The 24,362-nt window shown below is 38.1% G+C and overlaps 1 protein-coding gene across 1 annotated transcript in view; it reads left to right on the plus strand.

The window, feature by feature from the left end:
- The first annotated feature begins 322 nt into the window (after positions 1-322).
- LOC132110771 (GDNF family receptor alpha-1-like) overlaps positions 323-24,362 on the plus strand; it is an 81,035-nt gene continuing 56,995 nt past the window's right edge. Inside the window, exons 1-3 of the mRNA XM_059517704.1 lie at positions 323-786; positions 1,326-1,628; positions 2,178-2,261. Of these exons, the coding sequence (XP_059373687.1) occupies positions 747-786; positions 1,326-1,628; positions 2,178-2,261 (427 nt within the window). The 5' untranslated portion in view covers positions 323-746. The remainder of the gene's footprint in view (positions 787-1,325; positions 1,629-2,177; positions 2,262-24,362) is intronic.

Here is a 24,362-nt window from a genome sequence, read left to right on the forward strand (position 1 = left end):
TGCAGAAATAGAAATAGAGCGATACACGCATCTAATTTGATACGCGTAAATCATTTACTTGATTCCAATGGTTAGCAACATCAGTGCCACACCAGACTAATCTACACATATAATAGGCTACCATTCAGACCAAACTGTCCAACATCTAGAGGTCAGGCAAACAAAAGCGATTGCCTTTCAGAGTAAGCAGTGCATGCGGTTTCTTAGACACACTCAACAAATGACGAGAAATTAAAACGCAAGCAGCGTGCATAACAACCTATACAGTTACACAATAACAAAGAACAGTTAGGATGATAAGTTTTGGAGCGGCAAAACGGGATGTATTTGTCCTGTTGCCGTGCTTCAAGCAGAAGCGCTGAGCGTGCACGGAGTCGCGCGTGGTGTTTGGTTTGGGTTACAGCGCAACTGGATGCCTCAGTGCTGTCGCGCGCTCAGTCGCACCAGCAGATCTTGAGAGCTGGAGTTTAATTCTGCTGTCTTGCGACTTATTTTCTGCCTAATTGTTAAACTGTCTATGAGTCTAAATCCAAGAAACCAATCCATATCTGTTAGTGACAGTTTTGGACCAGGTTACGGAAATTTTGTTTGTTTGTTTTTGTTTTTATGTTATAGCCCACTCTGGATGTAGCCTGCACTGTGACCAACGATGTTTCAATGGACCTGAATGAGGAAGGATTATCCTTTTCATCGTCAAAACAATAAATTGCGTGTTTGAACGAACTTACCAAAGGACAAAAAGCGCAATGATCATCGCCGTGATTTACCTCGTTTTACCGCTGCTGGGTGAGTTTGAAAGCGGTTTTACACATTCACTGATTGATTGGTAAATGATATAGGCTTCGTAGAGATCGATTGGTGCACAGACACGCAGTAGCATTTAAGATGAGATTTCATCACAAGTCCATCAAAAATAGTTTTTTTCTCATTGTAGTCTTTTTGATTCTGTCTAATAGCTATTGATACGATGTTACAGTTGTCTCATAACTAGGGCATATTTTAGCCTATAGCTTCTGAGGATCAGCGCTGTTTCAGTCTGCTTAAATCTTCTTGCGCTAATATTTTAATCACTAAAGCACCTTGAGTTTATTAAATCCTTATAATATTGAACATTATTAACTTATATAATACACTAAATATAAAAAGTCCAAAAACAAAATAATAAATTATTGTACGAATGAAATACTCATATATTAATAAGTTTATTGTTGTTGTCGTCATCGATGTCTTTGGTAACAGTCTTGAGTAGCCTAGTTGTTGAAGCATTTCAATAAAACGCAATCCTATAAACGTGATATGATTATTTCTGTTGTCGTCCTTTATAGATGTGCTGCTATCTGCCGAGGAGTCTTACTTGACTAGCTCAAACCGGTTGGACTGTGTGAAGGCGAACGAGCTGTGTTTGAAGGAGCCGGGATGCAGCACAAAGTACCGAACTATGAGGCAGTGCTTGGCGGGGAGGGAGAGCAACTTCAGTATGGTGACTGGAGTGGAGGCGAAGGATGAATGCCGGCTTGCACTGGACGCTTTAAAGCGGAGTCCTTTGTATAACTGCCGCTGTAAAAGAGGCATGAAGAAAGAAAAGAACTGCCTGCGCGTCTACTGGGGGATCTATCAGAATTTACAGGGTGCGCGGACTTGTCTTCTCATGTAGTGCACTGTAAATATTTGAAGCTGTAACAATATTTAGCTTCACATTGCAGTGTGTGTGTGTGTGTGTGTGTGTATATATATATATATATATATATATATATATATATATATATATATATATATATATATATATATATATATACTTAGCAACCAATGATACTATGCCAAGGAAGTTGCTTTACTGGGTTCTGTTATCAGATAGGTTCACTGTGAAGTCTTCAAATGCCTCTCTGAACTGTGTCAATTATGTTTATGGAGTTTATGGAGTTTGAGGTGAGCTGATACTTTATTTTGGTGTAGGCTGATCAACTGATCAGTAGAGCTAATCAAACAGAAACTGGGTCTGGAATTGTAAACCAGTCCCATGAATCAATGACCCAAATACGTAATGTACAGTTTCCAGCCTTGTAGTTTAATGCACACATTAAATAACGAGATCAGAGATGCATTTTCATCAATTAAAATACTTCATAATTTATGTAGCATTTGATTATTTAGTCACATGTCATTTGTTCATATTACAGGGAATGATTTACTTGAGGATTCTCCATATGAACCTGTGAACAGCCGGCTTTCTGATATATTTCGACTGGCTCCCATCTTTTCAGGTAGGATGTGCTTTTTTAATCCACTCAATTTGTTTTAATAACAAGTGGATCAAATTGCTACAATGAAAAAAGACTTTGAATTGGTGTAGTTCAACCAGTGGGAATGGTATTTCCTCTCATGTCCTACTTGTTTTCCTCCCTCTTTATCCTTTATATCCTCTTGTGGATGCATGCTATCTTCCAGTATCTGATCCCTTGGATTTTGCATGGGGAGATATCGTTCTGAATGTTCATGCTTAGTGCCCAGTGAACCATTATAAGTGCTGTAAACTTCAGCTGACTGTAGGGTCAATGTAATAGCTCGGTCCAGGGATGCAACTGGCGTGAGGTGTTGCTTATGTAACAGTTGCATTTGAATGTGTTTTATTTGGGGGAGGGACTGCGATGAAATTACTTTTTAAATGTGCCTTGGGTTATTGAGGCAAAATGTTTGTGGTAGCAGGGGTTGTGTGAATCTCCCATCTATTGTGTCAATCTGGTCGAGATGCTGACTTGGATCATCCTCTAGGTGGCAATATTGGTCCCTACTTCAGCTTGAAAAGAGCCATATTTAAAGAGAGAGAGAGAGAGAGAGAGAGGTTCGCTGTCAAAGGTGTGCACAACAGATGGTAACAGCAAAGGTTTAACAGCAGCAAATGAAGTCAGATTGAAAGTTTTTATTTTCTGAAACATCTAATTTACTTTACATTAGATAGAGAGAGGGTAAAGGAAGAGCAGGCTTAATTTAATTAACAAGTTAAATTAAAATATTTATATATGCTTTTTCAAGTGCATGAATTACCACTGAATTATATATATATATATATATATATATATATATATATATATATATATATATATATATATATAATATGAATCAATAAATAATTATTATTATCATTATTATCAATAAATAATGTTTATGAATATAATAAATTAATATTTTGGTTACATTTACTCTTAGATGATGGTTACAGTATGAAAGTAAGTAAGTTAATTGACTCCAAGCTTTTACAGATTTTTAGTAAAATAAAAATAAAAAATAAACTTGAGAGGAAACTTAAACCTTCTAAATTCAATCTCTTTGGTAAGTCATGTCAATCAAAATAACGAAAGCGAAGAACCACAAAAGCCTGGATAGGGCTTCCCTTAAGGAACCAAAATAAGGTGGTAAACACCACAGTAATTAAAATAACATGTACCTTGCTACTTTCCCCTCACTCTCTCTCTCTTTGTGGCTGTGCGAGCAGAAAGTTATGGAGTGCTCTGAATCTGAGGGTGCTCTTTATCCCCCATTGTAAAGCTTTTTACATTGATTGACGGCTGAGTTCCATGGCTAAGAAACAGGCCAAGCGGGGAATCAGTTCCCCACCTACATCGAGATTTATGACACAGACACTGAGACAAGGCAGACTCTACAGTCTTGGTGTCTGGGAGTAATAGGTCACAGTTTTAATAGCACTTCTTAACAGCTAAAAGATTAAAGATTAACTTTTGTTTTAATTTAATTTGCATTTTTTAATTTGTTAGGACCAAATTAATTACATTATTTACATGTGTTTGTTTTAATGTGGTGGTGATATGGGAACAATAAAGAAGTCTAAATGTCTCATCAAAATAGTTAAGCTTTTGAAATTTCAGGCCTTTTTTATATTGAATATAAATTTTAATACCTATCTTAAATGATGATTAAAACTGTACATTTATACTGTAGTTTAGGAGGAGGAGGTATGGATTGTTAGATCTGCTGTGTGCTGCATAATTAATTTATGTCACCTTAGATGATCAGATTTCCAGCTTTAAATCTGTCCCCTCAGAACTGGAACATGTCTGCATTTTTTACCAAAATTTCTTTTTTGACCAGCCATTTGTACCACACTTTAAAGAATTAAAATTATATATTGTTCATGACATCATTGACAGCTTATTTTAAAAAAAACGTTTTTTGGTATGTTATAGTCTCCCTTTATTAAACACCGCTGTGCTCTATTGTGGTGTTGAGAGTTCTGTGTTGCCTGTGTGAAACATACTGGGTCCTCATAAAAACTACCTCTCCCTCTGTCTGTTTTCCTGCGGAGTATCCTGCTGGGTTTTACCTGTATTGATGTCTGTTCTCCACTCGATTAAATGGCTTATTGAATGCTGCAGGGCTTTCTCACTCTTGGGACTATTGGCCCTTATTTGCCGGAAGTGCCCTCATATTCCTCAGTGCCAATAAAATAAATCCAAAGACAGGGTGATGCAGGGGTCAAAGTTTCTATAGTAGAGCTGCTGCAGATGGATTGGGTTTGCATCTCCCTCTGCTCATAAATGCAGATGTCTTGCTTCAAAATGGCCTGAAATATCAGCAAATAGGTGAGGGCAGGGAAATGTAAACTGTTTAGATGGAGAGTTGACTGAGATCCCGTTCACCTGGCCTGAATGAAGTTTCGGTTGTTTTTACATTTTTCTTTTTCCAAGTTTCGCTGGTTAGACTATTTAAAGGAATAATCCACCCAAAATGGAAAATTCTATCATCGTTTACTCACTCTCATGTTGTTCCAAATCTGTATGCGGAACACAAAGAACATATTTTTAAAACTGTTGGTAACCAAACAGTTCCATTTATTTCCATTGTATGGACAAAAAATAAAATGGAATTCAACGGGAACCAAAATGGTTTTACTAACAACATTCTTCAAAAGATCTTCTTTTATGTTCTACAGATGAAATCAAATCATACAGGTTTGTAACAACAAGGCTGAGTAAATGATGACAGAATTTTCATTTTTGGGTGAACTAACCCTATAAGAAGTCAAGCGGGGACACTTATGCTGGTCTTTTCAATGGCGATAGCAGGTTTTAGGTGTGATTATTCAAAAGCTTGGAAAAGGGACACCATAATTGGGTGGGATTTCTCACTATAATACAGAACTGCAAGGAAATGTTGTAAATAGAGGGAATTAGTAAGAGAGAAGTAATGTGGAAGGCAGCATGTTTAAAGAAGTAAGGAAAGCACCACGTTTCACAGCTAGTTTATTCACACTTATTTGGCACTCTCTTGTCCTCTGATCTGAGTTGACTTTGTATTACCTCCACATCATTAGGCTTTATGCAGGAGGAGAACCTAAAGAAACTAAGCACCGAACAATCAGAGCAGCCTTTACTCTCCCATGCTGAAACACTTTATTTTTGTATCTCAGCAGTATCTGTTTCTACCATGTTCTGTTGCAGAATTTCTGAACTTGGCTTCAGCATTGGTAATTCAATCTTGTTGTGGGTTTGGAAAACAAAAGCTATTATTGTCATGGAGATGCATGGTGTAAAATTGGGAGTTTTTTGATAAAGTCCTTAACAATATCAGCCAATTGTCATTTAGCATTTAGTGGCCCTGTGAAATAAATGGGGCCAGGGGAGAATGTGACACAAAGTGTAATAGCCAGTCTGCTTGAGTTGGCTGGTCTGAAATAGCTTAAATGAAAGGGTAGACATGAGAAAAGCAACAGGACATCTTTAAAACATTTTCTTTTTGCTTTTACTTACTATGCTTTTCTTGTTCATCTAGTTCTAGATTACAGTTTAGAATTTTTTTTTTCTCAGTTCAAATTCAGGATTTTAAAAGATTCTTCATTCAGCTCTGAATGCTGCACAAAACTGCAACACATTTCAGAATACAACACACACACAAAATAAATAAATAAATAAAATTGTAAAACTAGTAATTAATGTTTACATTCAATATTTAGTATGTTTCTGGGCTACCATTATGAAAAATAAGTTTATTCAAGTGTGCTATTAGTATAATTCTTTTAAACTAAAAATAGGAAAGTATGCTTTTAGTTTACTTTTTATGTACTTCTCAGAAATGGGCTTTATTTACTCCTCAGAAATATACTTAATGACATTTAGGTACACTTGACTTATGATACTGATATTTGTATACTTGCTTCATAAAGTATACTTAAAATATACTTGAACTTTACTACTTTTTGGTAAGGGGTAATCATGTTTTTTTTCTTTGCAATTTGGATGTTTTTTTTTTTTTTTTTTTTTTTTTTGTGGTTAGCAAAAGGTTCTAGCATTCCCTTTCCCTGTGGTGTAACTTTAGACAGTGTGAGTGTAATGACCTTCCAGACTTGCTGTGGAACACTTATCAAAATCCCTATACTGACATGACGCTGTGAAGCCGTCAACACCTAGCTAGTGCCGGAGCAGCACTCGGTTAATCAGTTCCAGGCAGAGAACACATTGTTTCACAGAGTACACTGGTCACCACAAGCTCCCCATGACAGCAGAACATGGACAAAATTTATATATGATTATAGTACAATAGCAGTAATGAAGTATTGTGTAGCATAAAATTCTGCAGTTTTTTTTCAATTAGCCAGAATTTAATGTCGACAATGACATGCCACTCAGAGTTCTGCTGTTTCCCCACACTGCCAATCCAGCATTGCTCTCCACTGCACTGGTGTTTGACGCTTCTCTTAACACAAAACACCGGAACTCCCTTCATTTCGGGGGAAGTGGGAGCACAGCACTTGGCAAGCTCTCCTTAAACGATTCACCCTTCGAAGTCAGCCTCCATTTCCCACTATAAAGCTCAGTACACCGCAGTGCTGTTCTGGGAAAGTCCATCACACAATACAAAGCCTTTCATGTTGGCAACTGTACATTGACCGTGCTTTAGCAGGAACTGTTAGAGCAGATCAAGCAGGCCAAGGAAGCATCAGGCCATCATTTCCCAACTCCCCTCTCTCTATTTTGTGGGTTTTGTTCTGCTAAACTCTCTTCTATCCTCCTGGAGCAAGCTGCTGCTCAGAGAGACTTCAGCAATGAAAGCTAATCAATAGCAAGCCATGTTAAAATAGAAACTTGAAGCTGTGAGTACAAGAAACCATCGATTTTTTTTGCTTCTCTCTTTTTCCTGTCGCCTAAGGTCTTCCATTTAGATGGATCAGATGAATATCTGTCTGTTGCTAAAGCTCAGGTATACAGTTGCAGTACAGTATAGGACATTTTAAAACTCAAGTGAAATACAAAGTTGTTCCATTTTCTGATTAAATCTGAAATGGCATCAGCTATTTATTTTATTTTTATTTTTTATTATTATTTAGATTTCGCTTTAGGCACTAGTAGTGCCTACTTATTATTTTACTTAATATTATGGATTTCTGTATTAGGGATGGGATGGTATGAAAATTTAATATCACGATTATAGAGACTAAAATTATCACGATTATCAATATTATCACGGTTTTGTTGAAACGAGATGAAAGTGTTCAAAAATAGTTGATGCTCACACTGAAAACATTTCAGCAAGTTTTATATTTAATAATCAACAAACAACTAATAAAACAAGCAACTCTATGCACTTAATTTAAAGAAAGATTAAATTCTGTGGCATTTCCTTCCTTACAATAAAAAGTGTAGAAGCATAGAAAAGCATAGAAAAGTCACTGACTTTCACCGTTCCTTCTCGAAAAAAAAACAAAAAAACATTGTGCGATAACCAAACACGGTTTTAATGATAATTCATTTTTAAACGATATTACTAACCTTCAGCACATTTTATCACGGTTATCGATCAAACCGGTTATCGTCCCATCCCTATTCTGTATATTACACATACACAATTTAAACATTTTAAATAAAAAATGACAGCTGTCAGACAGTAAACAAAAGGTAATATTCCCCTTCAAGAGATCATCTCACCCCTGTCAACACTGAGCTTGTAATTGGCTACATGCCATTGATGAAGGGTAGAGCCATGCAGAGAACATTTAGGTCTTTGATGCTGGACTGAGGAGCTCTTGAGGGAAATGTTAACAGACTGACTCTACAGCATGATGTCAACTAGACTTTATGTGGCAAAGAGCTCATCACATATCCCCATCACATCCAGACAACCATCTGTCTTGCTGCTATCTGGTGGTCAAATATTCTCCTTGCGGTGGGGGAGGTGGTGAGAGAAAAGTGGAAAGCTAAGAAAAGTGATTGATGCCCACTGACCTTGACTTCTAACCTGCAGGGCCAAACTGATGAAAAGAGAAATACAATTTAAGAAGACTTTTAAAAGTTGCACATCACCAATGGGCATTTCTGATACTGCATATGTCTGTGTTTTAGCAACTGTAATAGCTGTGGTAGCATATTCAGCTGTGCTACCAAAGTCTCTGGCAGTGAAAAAGTTTTTGCAGATTTGCAGTTTTTAGTGTTATGGCAGCTCCTGTTCACTTTCATCATTTATTCATGCTGTTGTTTTGCTCTCCTCTTGAGGCACAGCATGGGTAAATCAAACACTCTCACTGATAACAGCATGAAAAACCAATTGCACTTAATTGTAAATGTGTTTCGTCTATTGTTATTTTATGTTAAATGGGTTTGTCCATATGTGTACATGTATGTCAGTGTTATTTATTTTTATTTTTATTCTATTGCGGTATTTATTTAACATTAAGTTTTTATTTTAACTTTAGTTTAACTTGTTTTATATATATATATATATATATATATATATATATATATATATATATATATATATATATATATATATATATATATATTTATTTATTTATTTTTTTATTATTATTATAATTTTATTTCAGTTTACTAGTAATACAATTTTTTTTTTTTAAGTTAGTTGCCAAAGCAACGTTACTATATTTGTTTCAGGTTTTTTTTTTTTTTTTTTTTTTTTTTTTACAGATATTAATATTTTTATTTTTATTTTTTTTTTTGTTTAGTTAACAGAACTAAGTGAAAGTGGAGTGACATGGCCAAGTATGGTGACCCATACTCGGAATTAGTGCTCTGCATTTAACCCATTCAAGTGTACACACACCCGGAGCAGTGGGCAGCCATATTCATAAATAAGTAGTTGGGGGTTTGGTGCCTTGATCAAAAGTCTCACCTCAGTTCTAGTATCAAGGGTGGAAGAGCGTGCTGGTTATTCACTCCCCCCACTGATTCCTGCCAGACCTGAGACTCAAACCCACAACCCTCTGGCTACAAGTCAGACTCTCTAACCATTAGGCCACAGCTGCCCAACAAAATAACATTAGTGTGTATATGAGTTCAATGGCGTTAATGTCAATACTGCCATACAAAGACAAACTGCAGTAACTACACCAACACTGAAAAAAAATTAATAGTTTTTTTTTTTTTTTTTTCTGAGCATAGTTGAGTTAAACCTGTCAGTCATAGGTTATAGATCAGTTTCTAACAGACACAGTTTAATCATAGTTTAGTTATGACTACATGTTATGTTACTGTGCTTGTTATGTTACAGAGAGCTCTACATGTCTTGGTTGTTGTGTGTCTTGCTTTGTCATTTGAGTAACAGGTACCACAGTTACAAGTCAGGCTGCAGTTTAATAGCGTAATCTAACACAAGGTGCTCTGGCATGCCGCCACATGCTGTCCAAAAATTATTTAGTCAGAGGTGACCAAATCTAAGGCCTGCTGTGGTTTATATGATTGGATTGAGAAGTGGGGGAATGATTTATCATTGTTAATAGACACTGCTGACAGCTGGAATCAGTAGGGGCGATGTCTGTGCCAACTCCAGCCGTGGCCAGTCACCACAGATGCATGCAAAATTTACACAATTACCACAGCAACAAGTGCAAGGAAGGGAGCAGATAGATGGGGTAACCACATAATTACTCTGTTTTTAAACAGGTGGAAGGGATGCACACAGGATACAGAAATAAATGGACTTTTAGGAAATCGGAATCCTATAAATCACTCAGTGAGGATTTATAAACAGCTGCTATACAACTATAACAACATTTTAGACTTCTTTGTTCTGTAAATCTTCTTAATAATATTCATTATAAAATGTTGGATATATATATATATATATATATATATATATATATATATATATATATATATAATTTGTTTTTGTTTTTGACTGATTGCCAGGCATAACTCACTTTTGACAGAAGAGTACACTCAATCAGTATAGTGTAATATACAGTGGGGTCCAAAAGTCTGAGACCACATTGAAAATCAAGCATTTAAAATCTCAATCAATAGTTTTGTGGTTCATTCATTAATAATTCATAAATAAATAAAATTGGGTCATTAATCAAAAGTTTTATGGTAAAAAAAAAAAAAAAAAATTATATATATATATATATATATATATATATATATATATATATATATATATATATATATATATATAATATTAAAAAAAATATATATATATATATAGGTCACTAATCAAATAAGTAAATGTGTCATTGATCATGTGATCATTTGTACAGTCAAATGTTCTTCCATTTAAACTCAAGATGCACTTCGGTTTATTCTCAAATCATACTGGAAGTCATTATCATCAGCTTCTCCATGTTATCCTACAATTTCTAACAAATAAAACATTAAATGTAACAAAAGAAAAAATGCAAATTAGAAGTATTTCATAAGTGGTCTCTGATTTTTGGACTGTGACTTTTGGATGTCTGTGGTGTTATCCAGACAGTTGAGAAATGTTGGCATTGTCTGGAAATACTTGGAAAATTTTGTCAGTCGCTCAGAGTTTGAAACCTTTCAATATAACGTGGAATCGGTTAGCACAATCTCACCTAGACCTCTGGTTCACAGAGGATTTGGCAAACACTTGGTAGGAGAGGAAAAGAGAGGCTGGCAGAGCATGAAAGAACAAACAATAGAAAGGATGAGAAAAGTTGCAAATAAATGAAAGTTGAAAGCCAGGGGAAAGAAACATTTAATACATGATTTTCTTCTCAGCATGCCTCCAACTCCTCTAATCATGTCTTTGCTTTAAGACCTACAATTGGACCAGACTTGCAGCATCGCACTTCCTCTCAGAGCATCTCTCTGTTTTATTCTGTTTGTCTAATCACAGATGCTCTCCACACATATGCAGGGCCTACAATAAATAAATAAATAAAATAAAAAAGCTGCCCGGGTATTCAGCTGTTCCTGCTGTGTCCATGTCTTACAAATTGTCAACCTCTTACCCCCCACTCAAATTCTCTGTTGTGCTGTCATTTCACTCCTTTTTGTGCTAGAAATGTAAAGTAAAGTTTAAACTACAGAGTTAATATATTCTCGTTGTTGAATTGTAATTCCTAGAAAATCAACTTTCATTATTTATTGTTTATTTATGAACAGTTCATTTGTAAAACCCGATAAACCCCACATTTATTAAAAAAATAAAATAAAATATGAGCTGACTGCCTTGTGTTATTCTCCACATATAGCACGTTCTGAACATGTTTTGTCACAAAAGCCAGTATTGTTCACTGTCAAGGCATCGCGAGTTCGCTTTTTACAGCAGAAACCGACAAGCGATCTTGTTGTTTGTGAACACAGCCTGATAAGTCCTTTTAGCGAATCAGAATGTAGTATTCATGTCAGATGATAAGCCTGGTAGTCACTTCGAAAAGACATGCTAGCTGAGAGGAGTATCATCAACTGTCTAAAATTGATAAAGGATGTATAATTTCCACAAGCTTGATGAACCCGTGATATAAAATAAAGCTGGAACTTTTCCATGGAACCTTGCTATGGAACAGTGTTTAATCACAGCATAAAGTTTGTCAGACGTCTATATTGTGAGTTGAGGAGATTACAAAGATTAAACAAAACCTATATATTATATATATATATATATATATATATATATATATATATATATATATATATATAATCATACTTTCAATGAACTTCAGTTCCCTGTCAAGGGAACTTCGAACTGCGTCCTCTAGGGGTCGCTTTGGGGAACACCTCGTCGTGACCCGTGTCTGAAGCATACTTTGAAAAACGCCAATGTGTTGGCCGGCGACAGCCTCTGACGTCACTACCGGCGCGAATATAAATATGCGCCCATAGGACCCGTTCTTCGTCTTCATTGACTGTTTTGTTTGAAGCGTGTATCTGAGAAACGACCAAAACGGTAAGAGCGATCTATCATTGTTATCATGGCATCCACTAGCAAGGCGTTTAAACAGTGTGTGCATCCATGTCAGCGTTATTTGACACCTGATGACACACACAGTCTTTGCGTCTCTTGTTTGGGCGAAGAGCACGCACGCGATGTCCTTGAGGGGGCAATCTGCGTGCACTGCGAGCGTTTTTCTGTGAAAAAGCTCCGCTCTCGTTTGTCTCTCTTTTCGAAGAAAGAGGTACAGCCATCTGGTTTCCCGCGGCTCAGGACCTGCCATTGCCGAGGCACAGAGGAGAATGAACTCGTGGGGATCACAGGTGGATCTCGCTGAGGAGTGTAGAGGGGAACTTTTCCTTTCACAGTCTTCGGCGGCAGACGAGAGTGAACTTCAGGAGGAAGATGCGTTGTCATTAACCCATTCTGATACTGAAGTTAGTGCTCTGCTGGGTTCTACCCAGAAAGAGCAGGAGATATCTGAGAGTGGCGAAGAAGCTGAGGCTGAGCCTTCTCAATCCTCCTGCCCTGCGTATGGGGAGCTGTTAGAGGTTGTGGATCACGCCACGGCAAAATTAGACTTGCCATGGAAGCGTGCCAGAAAAGTGATGCCGCGAGGTCGCCTCGATGAGCGTTATTTGTCTGACCATAGCCCTCCAGCCCAGGTGAGCCTTCCATTCTTGCCTGACTTACATGCAGAAGAGGCCATTTTCCTCTCTCATCCATCGGTTTCAGCATACGAGTTATGCTAATATCGAGGGCATGCACGAAAACGGCTATGAGAGGATGTCCCCTGTAGAAGAGACCCTGGCTAGCTATCTCTCTGTGGTGGAAACATCCTCTCTTAAATCTCCCTCTTTGCCATCTAAGCCCCTCCAGGATACATCCCGCTTAAATGGTAAAGCATACGCAGCAGCAGGTCAGGCTGTGGCTTCGTTGCACACGACGGCAGTGCTTCAGGCTTACCAGGCTGACCTGCTGAAGGACCTGGATACAGACGAGGGCCTTTCAGCAGACCAGGTAGCCGAGCTGCGCCGCACCACAGACCTCTCTCTCCATGCTACCAAGCAGGCCATCTCCGCCATGGGTGGGTCTCTGGCGGCCATGGTGGTTACGGAGAGACATCTGTGGGTGAACCTGGCAGACATCGGGAGGGAAGAAAGGGGGTTTGTTGATCGAGGTTAGGTGGAAAATTTCTCACATAACAGTCTCCTATGCTGGACCTACGATGTTTTTGGTTGGTCCTATATTCATAGTAACCACCTTACTGATGGTCCGGACCAAAAGGGGGCGCCCCGTAAGCGGGACTCCGGTACAGTAGGGGGGGTGAGTATGTAACCCTTTCTTTATCTGCTTATGGGGGGTTATATTGCTGGTGGTTATATGTGTACTAACAAACTCTGTGAGTTTCCTTGCAGCACTGCAGGGAATTTCATGGATGTCCGGCCAGGTCACCCTGAGGGGCTGCCTGGCCGCTTGGCGCATCCGGCAGGATGTCCGGCCAGGTCACCCTGAGGGGCCTCCTGGCCGCTTAGCGACGTCCAATGGGAAGGTGGAGGTGGTAGTTACGGAAGTCTTTCTGTTTGTACTGCCTCAGGTGATTCTCCCCTCGCTTGAGGTTTGGAAAATTGGAGCTGGCCTCTCCCGTGCGATCCAGCGCCTCTGCGATGCTTAGGAACCTTTCAGTACACACGCTAAGCCTGTGTACTTTCTCAAAACCACATGGTGGTCAGTGTGCACGTGAACACTTTGCGCACTGTCCGAAATCCACGTAAGTGGTAAGTGTGCACGCAAGACTCTGCGCACTTTCTGAAATCCTGTACGGTAGGGGTTACGCGCTCCGCTTCGTTCCCTTTCTTAAGATGATTAGCCCTGGGTTCCTTGGGCTTCATTCAGCCAATGTGTATTTGTTATACACCTCAAGCATCGCTTCCCTCAACATGAGGGTCTGTTTGGGCAATTCTCGTGGTAGTTTAGCAGCGCTCCCCTTTTCCAAAAGAAAAAGGGTCGCCTATGAGCGTGCTACTCTGAGCCCGGAGTCCTCCTCTCATATGAGACTGAATTCTCGTTTTTTTCACCAGAGCGCTCCAGTACTACATACTGTTTTTGAGATGCACTGTGAGAGCAGACATCATGTTGAGGCAGGGGCTGAGGCTCGGGGAATGGCGCCTTCGCACCAAGGTGATGAAGCAGAGTTGGAGAGGTTGGCTAGACTTGGGTGGATCGGTTTGCGACTCGAGAGAGCATCGCACTATCCCCTCTGGCTTCCTCTGACTCATCCAGCTCCACTGGGGCTGGACACCATGGTACAGGCATGGCCGAGGCTTCATCTGTACATTTCTTCCTCCAATTGCTCTGCTTCCGGGCCATTCCATCTATGAGCTGCTCTATCAGAGTGCCACGAGAGCCCCTCCTTAGAACAGTATTTGTAAATCCATGCTATGGTAAGTGTGCACGTGAAGTCTTTGCACACTTTCTGAAATCCTCATTGTGGTAAGTTCGCACGCTAGTACTCTGCGCTCTTTCTAAAATCCTATATGGTGAGGGCTTCGTGCGGGTGCTTCGTGCCCTTTCTTGAGTCGGTTAAAGCCCCGTTCATCTTGGGCGCCACTCCACCCAGGTATCCTCTGATGCCTATCTAGAACAGGGCGTTGCTACTAGAGAACTGTTGAGACAGCTCTTTCGGCAAGTTTTTGCAAAAGCTAGCGGTAGCCGCTGTGTGACAGGCAAGACTTGGTAAAGAACATGCTAGGTTCTTAGCCGTATCCCTTTAAAGGAATCTTTCGTGATCCCAAGCCTTCAGCTCTACCCCAGGCCGAGGCCCTACAGGTAAGTTGGGTATGTTGCTTAGGCCTTTGGCTGTAAGGGATAATGTCATGGACAGCCATCTAACCGTCCCAGGGGTTACTCGCAGTGAAATAGTAGAGTTGGTACTTAGTGTTTGCCATGATTCTGGCCTGCACTCCCCTCAGCATGGCAGCGTGGGTATACTGTTCCCCAAAGCAACCCCTAGAGGACGCAGTTCGAAGTTCCCTTGACAGGGAACGTCTCAGGTTACGAATGTAACCATGGTTCCCTGAGAGGGAATGAGACATTGCGTCCTCTAGCTCCCTGCCATGCTTCGGACGCAAGCTTCACGAATAAGATAAGTGACATGGTCCTACGTGTGCGTATTTATTGTCCCGCTGGTAGTGACGTCAGAGGCTGTCGCCGGCCAACACGTTGGCGTTTTTCAAAGTATGCTTCAGTCACGACGAGGTGTTCCCCAAAGCGACCCCTAGAGGACGCAGTGTCTCGTTCCCTCTCAGGGAACCATGGTTACATTCGTAACCTGAGACGTTTTGTAAGTCACCTGTATTAGGTTTTTTTTTTTTTTTTTTTTAATCAAATTACTTAATCAAAACAACCCAACTGTGGTTTGATATTACTTGCAATGCACAATAAAAACATGATTTATGGAAATGAATAAAAACAGAATATCTGTTTTTGCAAATGAACTCTTCATATGTATTTATTTTTATTAGATATTTTTAATATTTACAGTAATAGTTTTTGGTATATGGATTATTTTTTGCCTTTCTCATGGAACAGATTGCCAGGGGTCTTTATGCAAGGGAGTATCACAACTTGAAGTACTATACATTACTCAAGAGGATCTTGGACTTTCTGTTATTGTCTTTGTTGCACTGCATCCAAATCTCTGGACAAACAATGTAAAAATCTTCAGTTGTTACCTTAAGATGTTTCCACAAAAATATTAAGCAGCACAGCTGTTTTCAACGTTGGTAATAAATGTTCACTATTTAATAATATTAAATATTCACTACCATATAAATTTTCCCCCCAATTATACAGTACATCTGTGACTTACAACATCAGTTGCATCAGTGTTTTGTGCTATTTGACTATTCCAACTCTTCTACCATGGTCTCATAGGTTAAGTAAATGTCCATCAATTTCAACTTCTCCACATACTGTTTCATGAACACTGCACATTCGGACATGCTGCTTTTGAAATTCTGTGTACTTTATTATGGAAGTACACATATTCAGATGCTGGGTTTGGACTTCCTTGCTCTTGTTTTGGTTAGAATTATACTCCCATAATTCTCTTTTGTGTCATCTTTGCTTTATGTTGTTTCCCCGTTTTAACTTTGCTATCTCCTTTTCTGTGCCTGTGAATGACTTTGGGTCCTTTGGTCGAACTAGCTTGCTTATTCTTTTTGTTAGGTGTTCTTGGTTGTCAAATACATTTGTGTCTTTTCCATTTTAGTATTATTTGGCTTTAATTTTTTTTTGTCTCTGTTCTTCCCCAATGTACAGCTCTTCGTCTTTGTGTTTAGCTGAGCATTGTCTGTTTGAAATTACCTTGATTACTACAAAAGCAAAAACTTTCTATTAGCAAATTATATGTATCACAGTAGCATCTGAAGATCTGCAAAAACAACTAGTTCGTTCTTCCATTGTTAAATCATTTAACAGAATCAATTAATATAGCCCATCATATGTTCTTCCTAATCTTAATTAGTGTCCACTAAGTGAAAGTTACCGAGTCCAGTGAGTCTCTTTGCAGAGGGAGGGACAAGTGGTGGTCCCTGGAGCAGTCCCATCCCCTTGTCCCCAGGGAGTGGGTCCCGGGGCAGGTCAAGACTGCTTGAGCCTCAAGACCCCAGTAGAAACAGAAGGGCACACCCAAACTGGGCTATTCTTGGTAAATACATCACTAATATAAAGTACATGAAAATGACTGGAGTAAATGCATGGCCATGCATGCCTTTAACAAAGCGAAGCATTTTCCATTGTGTGCCATGATTTTATAGTGACGTTGGTTTCTCATGTATGCACACTTGGCATGAATTTTGTTATCCTGAAGTGGCTGCGTTCTCACTTTGTTGCAGGTGGTTGAGGGAATAAAAAAATAAGGTGAACAGATTAAAAGTAAAGTGATACAAGAATTATGAATACAGATCAAAGCAAAGCAAAATTTGTAAAGAGACTGTTTCAATTTTGCAAGGTCTTGCAAATAAGGCAAGCAGTCCCTTTTGCCATACTTTTTTTTTTTAACAGAATTAAAAATATAATGTAAGCTAATGAACACCATAATTGATAATTGACAACAAACAGATGTACCCATGGAAGGGAAAAATAAGTAAATAACTAAACAGGTAGGGTATTTTTTATTGCGTTCTTTTTTTTCTTTTTTTACGACTAGTTTACTATTAAAAATGAGTAGTGGTACAAGACATGGGTAAATCATTAATTTTGCATTATTTGGATCACAATTACTGAAGAACCAAATGTATGCAATTCTTATGCCTTTTTGCCAGGAAGATGAAGGCAGCTGACAGAAAATGTTGCATGGTGATTTATGAAAATTGCACACAACTGTTTTCTTTGTTCTCAGTAGTAAGAACAAAGCTAGATCTTTATGCCTTTAGAAGAAAAAAAAAACTCTTTATCTCCCTTTTGGAGTAAACAAAGCTGTAAAATATAAAATGGAATATAAAGTAGAGATTAAGAGGCTGGAGTTTTGGCTCTGAGTGAGACCCCAGCATTCGTACAGGATGAATAATTTAAGCACCTACAATATTGTATGTGCTGCAGAGGGGGACAATTTCCCTCTTATACTACTGAACAAGTGGCGCTCATTCCCTTGGCCTCAGATGCTGTTTTCTGAGTGCCACAGTGGACTGATTTGTATCATCATTATTGTCATTTTAAATATAAATGTTATCTGTAGAGGCTCTGGCTGCCTTTTACCTGTTGAATCAAAACAGTTGGAAAACTAAGGCCCTGATTTAAATTGTATGATCTCTTTTCAAAAGCTAGAAAGGTGGGTGTGTTAATGGCTTGCTGTGAACTCTAGATTATATGGAAATGTAATTGCATAAGTTTGATTTTAACCCAAAATAACAGTGACAAGAGAGCTTGAATATGGAAGCATTATTCAGATTTTGTCTTGAATAGCTATTTTCTGTACAATGAATATTAATGGAAGATTCAAATACTTTGCCGTATTTGACAGGGAACACCTTAGGGAAACAATAATGCATACAGGAATGCACACGCACATTCATACATATATCAGCTTTTGCCCTCAAATCTTTGCTACACTGTAATTGCCAGGGCGCAGACAGAAATAGGTCAGATATCTAACCATTTCATAATTGAATCATGGTGGTCCGCTAGTCGTTTAAATGTATTAGTGAGTAAAAATATATATATTTTAGTGCCTGTTTTGATGTGCTTCAGTTTGAATGATAAAACCCTGTCAGAGATAGATCCCTCTATTGCACCTTTAAATCTTCTTCAAAAACCACCAATTTTGTCAGTCTGGTCCCTTGACATTGTAGTATGTAACCACAGTATAATTACACACACTGGTACATAGCATCTATTGCTGTAATCTTTCTGTCACTATACTGAAACTCAGTGATTGTGATGTGGCCAAGTATGGTAACCCAACTTCTAATTTAAGTTTAAGTTAACTTAAAAGAATCTTCACATAAATCCATTATAATAAATGCCATATTTAGCTGCCTGAAATTGAATAAAGTTATTAGACATTAAATTCTAAAACAAATGAGAGTGGGGTGGCCAAGTCTAGCTCCAGCCCTGGATTAATTGTGTTAAAGATTTGTAACATGTTAAACTGAAAAAAAAAATGAATCACATGCGTTAAAGCAACACTAATATATATATATATATATATATGTGTGTGTGTGTGTGTGTGTGTGTGTACATATAATTTAAAAATGTAATTAAATCATTTACATTTTTATATATAAATGTATGTTTTTATTTAATGTGTAATGATTTTGTTTGATTTTGATTTTGTGTTTTGTTAATTTTTTTTTTATACTTTATTTGTTGGAAAATAAATAAATAACTATTTATAAAAATAAATAACAAAAATATAAAAAAATAAATAAAAATAAAAAAACATTGTCATTAACAAATAACCCATATATTAATTAAAACTTTATTCAAAGATATGCAATTTTGGAAAGGCTAGCAATAACATGCTAGCTTTGAAAGATCCCACCCTCCCTGCATAACACTCTGCAAAGCCACGCCTCCTCCAAAATACATGAATGCGCACAGCAGACCAGAGCCTAATCAGTGACATGATTAGGGATGGCGTTGGTTGAGGGTTGAATGCAATGCTGTCAGATCACCTTATGTCTCTTTTATTGGTGAGAAAACATTACAGTACAAAAATTATAACATTACAATAACAATGCTTTCCATTTTCACTCAGTCAGCAATAGCGAAATGGAACATGCTGATGAAGTATCGTGTCTGTGTGAACAGTGTGTGCAGAGGTATGAAAATACATACGTTGACAGGCTGGTAGGACAGCCTATGATAATCTTTGGATCTTCGGATTTTGTCTGCTTAATCAAAATGTTTTCTAAAGCCCGATTCGGATGGTAATTGTTTCTCATGTGGATGTCTGTAAAAATAAATTTACATATCACCTCAGTGATAAAACTTATGGATTCAAATGCCGATCTATTCACAGAGGAGGAGTGAGATCTGTGATCCTATGATGAACCCAAGAACTTTTATATCCATTTATAATACACATTTTAAAACTGTATTGCATACTTGCTGCTGCCATAATAAAGACCCATTTCAATGTTTACGTGCTTTTCTTCTCTTTCTGCTCCCAGTAGTTGTGTGAACAGTTATGAAGTATTGTTCTTTTAAATACTTTTCAGCATTTCAGAAATAAATATGTAAGCAAATTACACTGAAGTTCAAAGTTAACTTACCTTAAGGTGTTCGGGAGTGCTCCAAAAGGTGTTCCGCACTGAATTTTGAATTGACTTCTTCTTGTAAACTTGTGATGAGAGATGTGGATTCGGATGCCAATTAAATTACCACACAACCTCTGTGTTTGTCAGAAAACAGTAGGTAATTCTGCCGGGGATTTTTATAAAAACTACCCCCTGTAAATGGTGAAAATCACTTATGTCCCCCTGAGAAACAATTACTGTCCAAATAAGGCTTAATACAGGGGTTTTAAACACTTTCCTGGAGGACCCCAGCCCTGCGCATTTTATATGTCTCCTTCATCTAACACACCTGATTCAGCTCATCATCTCATTAGCATAGACTGCAAGACCTGAATTGGGTATGTCTGATAAGGGAGATATACAAAATGTGCAGTGTTGGGGGTCCTCCAGGGACCTGTTTAATAAAAATACCCTTACAATTTGCTGCAACACACAGTGTACCTGTAATTCAAAATGTTCTCTTTATTAAGCATTTTTATTAATATTAATCTAGTATACCTGTCCTTCCCCATTTGCTTTTAAAATGTTCTTTCTCGGACAGCTGTATAATCCTCACTGTAGTATTGTTTTATTATTATTTGTTTGAAGTGGCTATAAGCAATATTTAAAATATAGCTAGCATTCAGAGCCTTCAGTCAGGGGCCAAGTAAACACACAGACCAGGCTGGGTAATATGAATATTTTTATTGAGAACAGTGGAATAGATATTAAATCCTTCTCATTTGCATAACAGACAGTGCTGTAGAGGCATTGGTGAATGTGCTCAGCTTTGCGTGAACATTCAAAGTTGTTTACGACAGGGTAGGGAGGGGATTGTTTAGCCATGTGGCCCCTCTCCTCCATGCTCGGTGCCTTTCATGTGCTGTTGATTTAGTTCCTGGCCGTTTGTGATCAGTACTTGGAGGCGGGATGAAACCAGGAAGCAGGTCAGTGAGCCCTCTGTGAAAGAGCCCGGAGGATTTGCATGGCCCAGGCCCAGTCATGCATGCATAATCACAGCCGCTCGACAGGTGACTCTTGATTAAATAAATAAATATAAAAAGGCCGGAAAGAGCAGGCTATTCCCTTGGACCTTGAAATTATGTTCCAGTTTTAGAGCATTAACAGGATCCAAGCTGGCATGGCAGCTGGCCTTCAGGGAAATAGACGAGGGGTAATGAAAGTATGGCGTGAGCTTTGGAGAGCCCTCTCACCACCGTTCGCTCCGAATTGCTAGTTTTTCATCCAAGAAATGACCAGTTTACTATAATTATTATTTTATTTTTTTATTTTTTATTATTTATTAGTGGTCAGTTATCACAACAGACAGAGACAAATTTATCACATCTTTTCTTTCAAATGAAATTACTGTTTGCACAGCAGGACTGAGAAACTGAATTAAAGCCATTACTCTTTAAATGAGTGATGTCTGGATAAAGTTCATAGGCATGTTTTCACAGAAAATGTAAATTTTGTTTATATATGATTAGATATGATCATACTACAGGTGCATCTCAATAAATTAGAATGTCGTGGAAAAGTTTATTTATTTGTGTAATTTAATTTAAATTGTGAAACTTGTGTATTAAATAAATTCAATGCACACAGACTGAAATAGTTTAAGTCTTTGGTTCTTTTAATTGTGATGATTTTGGCTCACATTTAACAAAAACCCACCATTTCACAATTTCAACAAATTAGGATATGGTGACATGCCAATCAGCTAATCAACTGAAAACACCTGCAAAGGTTTCCTGAACCTTTAAAATAGTCTCTCAGTTTGGTTCAGACAGTTGTCCAGAAGACAATCATTGACACTCTTCACAAGGAGGGTAAGCCACAAACATTCATTGCTAAAGAAGCTAGCTGTTCACAGAGTGCTATATCCAAGCATGTTAACAGAAAGTTGAGTGGAAGGAAAAAGTGTAGAAGAAAAAGATGCACAACCAACCGAGAGAACCACAGCCTCATGAGGACTGTCAAGCAAAATCGATCCAAGAATTTGAGTGAACTTCACAAGAAATGGACTAAGGCTGTGGTCAAGGCATACAGACATGTCAAGGAATTCGGCTACAGTTGTTGTATTCCTTTTGTTAAGCCACTCCTGTACCACAGACAATGTCAGAGGCTTCTTACCGGCAATGGAGAAGAAGAACTGGACTGTTGCCCAGTTGTCCAAAGTCCTCTTTTCAGATGAGAGCAAGTTTTGTATTTCATTTGGAAACCAAGGTCCTAGAGTCTGGAGGAAGGGTGGAGAAGCTTATAGCCCAAGTTGCTTGATGTCCAGTGTTAAGTTTCCACAGTCTGAGATGATTTGGGGTGCAATGTCTTCTGCTGGTGTTGGTTCATTGTGTTTTTTTTTAAGTCACTGCACCCGTTTAGCAATACATTTTGGAGCAAGAGGAAAATGAGAAACGAGACCAAAAAATGCAGATGAGCTGAAGGCCACTGTCAAAGAAACCTGGGCTTCCATACCACCTCAGCAGTGCACAAACTGATCACCTCCATGCCATGCTGAATTGATGCAGTAATTAAAGCAAAAGGAGCCCCTACCAAGTACTGAGTACATGTACGGTAAATGAACATACTTTCCAGAAGGCCAACAATTCACTATTTTTTATTGGTCTTATGAAGTATTCTAATTTGTTGAGATAGTGAATTGGTGAGGTTTTGTTAAATGTAAGCCAAAATAATCACAATTAAAAGAACCAAAGACTTAAGCTTAGACTTAAACTATTTCAGTCTGTGTGCAGTGAATTTATTTAATACCAAAGTTTCACAATTTGAGTTGAATTACTGAAATAAATGAACTTTTCCACAACATTCTAATTTATTGAGATGCACCTTTTATACAAATTTAGATTTTCATCTGTGTGGGGAAGGAGATATGATTTTATCTAGTGCTGTTTTTACAAACGCTTACAAATAATTTTTAATTTCTTTGCATGCACTGACTTAAATTGTTAATTCATTGAAGGATCTTCCTTTAGAATTGCTCAACTTCTTTCCTGGCTTCAAAGACTATCACACAAACCAATAGACTTCAAGTGCATGTAACAAATCAATGGCTGTATCTGAAATCAACTCACTTTCTCTAGTGGCTAGCTGCTGAGTGTACATCAGTTATACACTCGTTATAGGACTGAATGAGTGTACTCAAAAATGTCCACTATGGTTTCAGTCAACTCTACAAATAGGTGCAATTTTGACATGATATTTTGAGTCTGAACTAACTGCATGAATTTCATTCGTGAACAAACTGAATGAACAAAACATCACATTATGAGCATCTCCTGCATGCACTTCATTCATTTCGGCATGTGAGTCAATCTCGTTCACAACAATGAATGAAATCGGCTGAAAGAATAATGAAGGTTTATAAAATGATACTTAAACATTCTTCATAAAGTCTCTTAGACAACAACATTTTAGCAAAGGCTAATAAGACTGTCAACTCTGTGTTTTCAAACAAAAAGGGATTTACTCACAAAGACTTTGTCGCCACATACTTTTTAGTAAACAGATTTAAAACATTCAAGTCATTGGGATGAATCAAATCTCCAACCACTAAACCACTCAATATTGGTTTTGTGGCAGACCTCTAGGAGAGCTTTTAACGGTGAAGTGCTTGTGCCAACCCCTCCATTGTCCTAATGTGAAAGAAGTCATAATGTTTTACCTTTTTTCTTTCTCCCACCCTGCTAACTAGTGATTTGGCAATTTCCTTGACTTTCAGCACAAGAAAATGTCTTCAAATTTGTAAAACACAGTTTTTTTCCATAACAGTTTCCTTCAGTGGCGTTCTGTTGCCCTAAATAGCATAATTTCTCCAAACAGGCACTGAGCAATCCATTTCACTATTTAAATGTTGTTGTTTTTTTTGACAGGCCCCTTTAAACCACGCAGAGCTGATAAAGATACCACTGTCTGTGGGTGGATACGACACAGCACTAGTGAATACCGTCTGTCTAAATGCACTAAACTTTAATTTAGTCACTGCTGCTGCCTTCAGTGCTGTCCAGGTTTTCACAGCTTGTACCTTATACATTATTCACCAGGTCTGATTCACCGAAACCTGATAAGCCAGGCGCATGACAGACGTAGCAAAAGAAAAAGGAAAAGTGATAGAGTGTGTATAGAGGAAGTGGGTGGTAATAGGACCTGTGTGGGTACATCTATACATATGTTTGTGTTTTTTTCACCTTAAGCATGCATATAGAAAGCCAGTGGTGTGTGAATTCATGCAAATATATCTGAGATGCAGCAGGCATGATGTGTGTTTCTTTTTCTTATTATCACCAAATCCAACACTCACTAACTGAAGATTTGGTTTAAAGAGATAGCTCACCATCAAATAAAAAGATTCTAAATTTACTCAGCCTCATGCCGTTCCAAACTTGTATGGCTGTCTACTGTGGAACACACACACACAAAAAAGATGTTTAG

This window comes from Carassius carassius, chromosome 30, assembly GCF_963082965.1.
Source record: "Carassius carassius chromosome 30, fCarCar2.1, whole genome shotgun sequence".
NCBI lineage: Eukaryota > Metazoa > Chordata > Actinopteri > Cypriniformes > Cyprinidae > Carassius > Carassius carassius.